Below are 6,933 nucleotides of genomic sequence, written 5' to 3'. Positions count from 1 at the left end.
CCCTGTTTCCTCAAATAGCAAGATTTTACTCTTTCCCATACAGTTCCATTATGTGCGTGTACGTAACACTTTCTTGGCCATTCCCCCATTGATGGACACTTACGTTATTTCCGTATCTCGACCGTTATGCTGAAATGAAGATGGGGGTGCATATATCTTTTCGAGTCAGTGTTTTCACTTTCTTCAGGTAAATACCCAGAAGTGGGATTGCTGGATCCTATGGTATTTCTATTTTTAATTTTTTGAGGAACCCCCATACTGTGTTTCATAGTGGCTGTATCAGTTTCTATTCCCACCAACACTGCACAAGGGTCCCCTTTTCTCTACATCCTCACTAATACTTGTCATTTCTTGTCTTTTTGATAATAGCTATTGTGACAGATGTGCCGTGATAGCTCACCGTGGTTTTGATTTTCATTTCCCTGATGATGTTGAGCATCTTTTCATGTGCCTGTTGGCCTGCTTAGGAAAAATGTCTAGTCAGATCCTTCGCTCAAATTTTAATTAGATTTACTTGTTTTTTGGCTATACAGTTGTGTGAATTCTTTATATATTTTGGATATTTAGTCCCTTATCAGATGCATGATTTGCAAATATTTTCTCCTGTTTAGGAGGCTGCCTTTTCATTTTATCGATCGTTTCCTTTGCTGCGAAAAGCTTTATCGTTTGGCGTAGCCCCACTTATTTATTTTAGCTTTTGCTGCCTTTGCTCTTGGTGTCAGATTTCAAAATCTCATCTTGGCCAAGACTTATGTCAAGGAGCTTACTGCCTGTGTTTTCTTCTAGGAGTTTTATGGTTTCAGGGCTTATATTCAAGTCTTTTATTTTTTTATTCTTTTTATATATGTCTACAGCACCCCGTCTTCCCAGGTGGTCTCCCATCCAAGTACTAACCAGGCCCGACCCTGCTTAGCTTCCGAGATCAGATGGGACCGGGCTTGTTCAGAGTGGCATGACCGTAGACCATGGACAGTGGCTCCACTGGGGTGCGACCTCAGGACCTTCTGCATGTAAAGCAGATGTGCTGACCGCTACACTATGGGACCACGTCCTTACATTCAAGTCTTTAATCCATGTTGAGTCCATTTTTGTGTATGGCATAAGATAGTTGAGTATTATTTTTTTTGTCAGTGGCTGCTCAGTTTTCTCAAACCATTTATTGAAGAGACTGTCTTTTGCACATTATTCTTGGCTTCTTTGTCATAAATTAATTAACCATACATGTGTGGTTTTATTTTGGGGCTGTTTTCTTCCATTAATCTATGTGTGTGTTTTTATGTCAGTGCCATACGGTTTGGATTTCTTCAGCTTTGTAGTATAATTTGAAATCCGGGAGTGTGATACCTCCAGCTTTGTTCTCCTGCTCATTTCTATGCAAGTACAATTTCTACATAGAATTTAATTCTGAGACTTTATCCAGAGTAACTTCTGCATGTTTGTGTCCACAGAGTCCAAATTATCAAAGTGTTTGTTGATGGACCTGGACGCTCACACTTTTTAGCCTTCTAGTGAAAATATTATGTTACATTTCTTTTTTTATAACAAAAGTGATATAAAATTGGAAAATTATGAAAAAGAAAGAAAAATTAAAACGTAGGCCATTCATAATTCTAGCCAGGGTAGTACGTCATGATAATCTGATGTATTTCTTTCTAGCTTTTTTCTCTCTGTCTATGCTTTATAATTTTTAAAGATAAGATCAGATCATACTATATCTGGTTTTTTTTTTGTTTTTTGTTTTTGTCTGCATATTTACTCTTGGTCTCTTTAGTCTTTTTTATTATTTAGCCATTTTTAATGTACAGTTCAGTAGTGTTAAGTTTCCTCACATTGCAGACTTTGTACATTTTGATATTTTTAAAAAGCATCACATTATACACATTTCGTTTCATCGCCTGTCCCAGGTTTGGGATTTTCAGTGGCCGCAGTGTGCGGCCGCGTCATTTGTTCAGCTTCCCTTTATCTCTGGGCTGTGAGTGTGTTTCCGGCTTCGTGGTACAGAAGGTATGCAGGGAATGCCCTTGAACTCGGATCGCTGCGCCCCTTCTGACTGGGGAGGACGAGGCCCTGGAATCGAAGGGCGTGCGTGTCTTAGCCGTCTTGGTGCTTCGTGCCCGGTGCTGGGAGCAGGTGGTCCTGAGGGGCATCCTGAGCCTGGCCGGCCCTCTCCTCCGCTGTGTGTTTCTCGTCACTGGCATTCCTGTTGTCCTTCCTTTTCAGTCCCCGATCCTCCGTCAGCACTGTCCCGGTGCCACCTCCCTCTGCCCCCTGCCGCGTCCCAGCACATGCGGCGTCCTGGGTGCGGGCCCGTCGCTCGCTCCGCATCGCACAGCCACGCAGTCTGCACACAGCTGGGCTCTCGGCTTTCTCACACCTGAACGCGGAGACTCTGGGCTTGGGGGCGAAGCCCCGCCCCCTTTCCTCAGTCTTTCATTTCTTCCAACAGGGATCTTTTGAGGCCAAAGTCTCAACTGCGGAGAGAACTCCTTGGCACGGGCCTGTGTGCTGGAGCGGGCGTGGGGAGAGTCATTGGGAAAGTGCTTGATGACCGGTTTTCGTCGGTTCTAGGAAGTTGTCACTACGGCTGCTTTCAGCATGGCTGCTCAGACTGAGGTCACCTGTCTGGCATGCCTGCCACCTTCCTGGGTGGCGCTGCCAGCCCCCTGCTGTGTTCCGGGGCTAGAGAATGGGGATTTGGCAGGTGTGTCCTGTGGTCAGGGAGACTCACAGTCACCGGGTGGGGTGAGGCCTGTGACATAGAAGACAGGTCTTTGGGCACTTAGGAAGGCCTTGCACCATGGACGGCAGTGCTGGGGATGGTCCCCGAGGGTCACGCAGGCTGTGTTCTGGCCTGTAGCTGGCTGGCTGGGCTGTTGCTACGACGCCAGCCACTGCTTGGCCTTCAGCAATAAAGTCAGCACTGTCGCGGGATTCTGAACTGCTGGTAATGTGGTCTTGGGCGCAAGGGCATCTCACCAGTGGGCGAGCGCTGTGGTCTGTGCTGATCAGCCGCCCCCAAGGGTGCTTGAAGCTGGGAGAGTCTTCTGCCGGGCGGAGCTGGAGGCCAGGTCGTTTGTCTTCTGAGCAGCCACAACTCCATGTTCCAAATTATGTGCGCTTCCTTGACCTGTGTCAGTAAACACATCTGTAGCTCTTTGCTCTCTGAGTAGCGCTGGTTCGCTGTGGTGTGGGGGGCGTTTTCCCAAGTGCACACTGTGTGGGCTCCCGGGCACCCCAAACGAGCCAGGGTTAGGAATGCTTCTGCTCGGGTCCCTCCTCTGTTTCTGCGGGGCAGGTGACAGAAGTGAGATGGCCCACGTTTTCAGTAGGACAGTCGTTAGGGAGGGGGCTGCGGAAAAGGGGAGGAAGGAGGCCTAGCGCTCACTTGCCTTCGGTCAGTGACAGTGTCCGGTGTTACCAGGGGCTGCCCTTGGGCTCCCTTGCTGTCTCGGTCTGAGCTCGGGCCTGGAGACTTCCTGGCCTTCTGACTTGGGGAAATTTCATTCGCTTGTGTCTTTGAGCCTCGATGTCCTCAGCTGGGTGGTAGGTCACTGTGAGAGATAGCTGCCAGGTGTCCCTCGAAACAGCGTCCATGGCTGCCAGTGTGTGGCGGGTACGTCGTAGCTCCTTTATTATTGCTTCATGATTTGGGGACTGCAGTGACCAGAGTGGGGTATCGCGCACTGGCCACGGGTGGCTACTTAAATTTAAATGAAGTCGCAGTCAGCGTTTGGTTCCTCCATCACCCTGCCACACGGGGTGCTCGTCGTTACCTGACATCATGTCCTCACACGGACCTCTCTTGGGGGGGCAGCTCTGGGGTGCGGGCTGGATTGTAGGCAAAGGAGTTTATTACATGGAGCTCTGCCATGTGAGCCCCAACCCTATTTCGGCCAGTGTTTTCAGAGAACTTAATTTGTCTTTCAAACAGGGAAATAATTTACTTGAATATAAGAAAATTCCATCAGGCAGCTTACGCTGTTGTTTGTCAGAAGGCATTGTGATGTTCCTTTGTTTGTTTGTTTTCTGTGATTATGGCACATAAGCAAAGCAATCTCTGTTCTTTTCTTGTCCCTAGTGATGGATGTAACAGATATAATAAATGGAAAAGTAGATGATGAAGATAAACAGCATTTCATTCCCTTTCAGCCGTAAGTATGGAGTAATCAAAGTACTTAACTGGGTATAATATGGAAAACGTATGTTTGTAATAATTATCTTCACAACTAAGTTTCTAAATTCAGCACAAATAGGGATTGCTTATTTTATAATAATGACAAATCCGTTTCGTGGAAGTTTTGTGCCCACGAGAACCTGGATGAGAGTCTGTCACGGTCTCCCATGTGGTCCCCGCATCGCCTCGTCACGTAGGCCACACGGACTCGCAGCTCCGCTGTGAGCGTGAAGGTTTCTTTGCATAATCGATTTATTCTAGCAGCGATTCCCATTTTCGAAGTACAGTACTTTCAAATTCATCACAGGAGGTTGTCGTTTTTAAAATAGAAAACCGAGCAAATGGCTGATCCATTGCTTCGTAAAGCGAGAAATACTACTTCCCAGCGGCCAGGCCGCTGCTCTTCCTGTCGTGCTGCCGCTGAGAGTGGACCGTGCCAGTGCCGGCCACGTGAGGGGTCCGTCTGCGGCCCGTCTGCGTCCGACGTGCAGTCTGCGCAGAGCCGTGGGAAGCCGGGAGCACGAGAGCCTTCACGTGGACGCTCTGCTTTGAGGGAAGATCCTGTGGAAAAGGCTGGAAGCACTGGCGCCGTTTCCCTGCGGACCTAAAGCATTGTTTCTTCTTCCTCTCTCTCGCCACCCGTCTGAGGTGCCGCGGTGACCTTGAAGGGACCCCAGACCATTATCTAGATACTGTCTCGCTTGAATCCACATGGGGCTATTTCACTGAGTGAAAATGAAATGAAATTAAAAAATTTGGTTCCTCAGACACACCGATCGGTAACCCCTGTGGTTAGTGGCCACCGTACCGGTCAGCACAGGCACAGAGCTTCTGCCTCGTCTCCTGGGTAGAGCAGCTTCAGAAGCTCACGCAGCGAGGACAGCCAGGAACGAAGCTTGTTCTGCGGAATTTGGAAGCGTCCTCAGTAAACATGGGAAATCTCCTGTTCGGACACGAGCAGACACACTCAGGAAGTCAGTAGCAGACACCTTTACAGAAGGAAAACGTCGAGCGTCTCTTTTGCCCGTGAGGAGTCATCAGCCCAGCGTGGTTCTGACCTCGGAGGACCCGGCTGCCCAAATGGACCACTGAGCTGAAACTACCTGTCGTCTGCCAGTGTCTGCTGGGAAAAGTCAAGGAAACGAAAAATGGGTTATTGTTTGAAAACTGAGGGGGATTCTCAGCTTTAGATCCACTGACTGAGTTTCACTGGGACACGTGATGAGCCACGTGAGGTGGCGCGTTGCTGCCACCCTTTCTGTCTTTTTGGACACGTCCCTGCACAAAAATATCGCACGTTCAGCCCTCAGTGTAATTTGTAGCTCCGCGCTCCGCCAACGGAAGACTCATGTACAGATTGATATTTGCGGTGTTAGAAACCAAAGAGCAGCATGACTTTAATAGCAAAATAAGCAATGGAACCAGTGCTTTGGGAAATGCCGTGCTAATGACACCGTTTTTTGCTCCATTAGAATTGATTTATTATGTCGCAGGAAAAGTTCGGGGAAGGAAGCACTACGTTTAGAGAAGTCTGCATCTCTCCCTCCCTTTCTCTCTCTCTGTCTTTTTTAACTTGGTGACGTAAATTAAAACAGTACTCAGTCCTCCTGAGTAACGTGGGCTCCCGCGGCGAGTAACGCGTGTCTTCGGCTCTGGAAATGGTTTTCAGCGTTACGTGCACGGCGTGCGCGCCCTTGCTCACTGCGCATCGCCCTTTGCTGTGCTCCACGGCATCGCCCTGTGCGCACGCTGCCGTTCATATCGATTCTCCTGGGCCTAGTGCAGCTTCTGTGAAGAGCTCCCGATCCGTGGGCCCCCCAAATGTTGGCCGTTTACATTCGTAATTGTGTCCCGGTTTCACTTTTCAGATATGGTGGTTTATTCCCCAAAGGCTATGCCTTTCTTTTCACTTTTAAGTATCTTAGGCTGCGTGGAGCACGCAGCCTGATGGGGTGCAGTGGTCGTCAGCCAGGCTTCCCAAGACATCAGGTCGGAGGAGGGATCTTTTTCTTTTTTTTGATGTTTTTGCTTTTTTCTCTTTTAACCACCTGTCTCTTGACCTATGCTATGGTCAGGAACTATGGAAACCGAAATGGCCATAAACATTCCCTAGGAGTGAATGAGGTCCAGCCACGTTACTTTCAGATAAGTTCCCTTTTTTATTGCCTGGCAGAAACAGAGTGCAGGCCTGGGGCCCGCTGACTTCCGGGGGGTGGGGTTGGCCTCGTCTGCTTTACTTTTCTCGTGTGGTTCAGCATTTTCCTGACCGATGCTCTTCCCTGTCTCTTTGTCACCTATCCTGTCCTTTGTCGTGCGTTGGCTCATGACGACTCTCTCGCACTCGGTGACGATGATCTCTTGTGTTCCCTTGTTACCGTGACCCCTGGGTCTCTGTGCCCCTTTGTCTCCTGTGGTCTTGGTCGTCCCGTGCCCTCCAGGCTCGCGTTGGACGACGCCATTCGACACAAGCCGCTGAACATGTCATCCCGTTTTTCACCCAGGGTGGCAGGGGAGAGTGACTTCCTTCAGACTGTTATAAACAAAGTCATCGCTGCCAAAGAAGTCAACCACAAGGGCCAGGGTACGTATTCTCTTGTTTTGTTTCTGTAAATGTCTACTTATATGACATTGGGACAGTGCCGTGTGGCTTGCATTTTGTTTGATGATGATGATGACGGAGGTGTTGGTGATGGCGATGATGGCGATGATAATGGTGATGGTGATGATGGTGGTGATGGTGATGATGGTGATGGTGATGA

The 6,933-nt window shown here is 48.8% G+C and overlaps 1 protein-coding gene and 1 non-coding gene across 6 annotated transcripts in view; one reads left to right on the top strand and one right to left on the bottom strand.

Annotated features, from left to right (window-relative positions):
- Nucleotides 1-6,933, top strand: part of DOCK1 (dedicator of cytokinesis 1) — a 413,576-nt gene that overhangs the window by 65,925 nt on the left and 340,718 nt on the right. For 2 of the 5 annotated variants that reach the window (XM_039835998.1, XM_039835999.1), the window contains 2 exons: nt 4,079-4,151; nt 6,676-6,755. In XM_039835998.1, coding sequence (XP_039691932.1) covers nt 4,079-4,151; nt 6,676-6,755 — 153 coding nt within the window. Of the gene's footprint in view, nt 1-4,078; nt 4,152-6,612; nt 6,756-6,933 lie in introns of all 5 variants that reach the window. The other 3 variants (XM_039835996.1, XM_039835995.1, XM_039835997.1) reach the window with 3 other exon arrangements.
- LOC120581807 (5S ribosomal RNA) lies at nt 846-964 on the bottom strand. Its single transcript, XR_005647382.1, has one exon. It is a non-coding gene; the product is annotated as a 5S ribosomal RNA (ribosomal RNA).

This window comes from Pteropus medius, unplaced genomic scaffold (genome assembly GCF_902729225.1).
Source record: "Pteropus medius unplaced genomic scaffold, Ma_sr-lr_union100, whole genome shotgun sequence".
Lineage (NCBI taxonomy): Eukaryota > Metazoa > Chordata > Mammalia > Chiroptera > Pteropodidae > Pteropus > Pteropus medius.
This window is presented reverse-complemented; position numbering and strand designations above follow the sequence as displayed.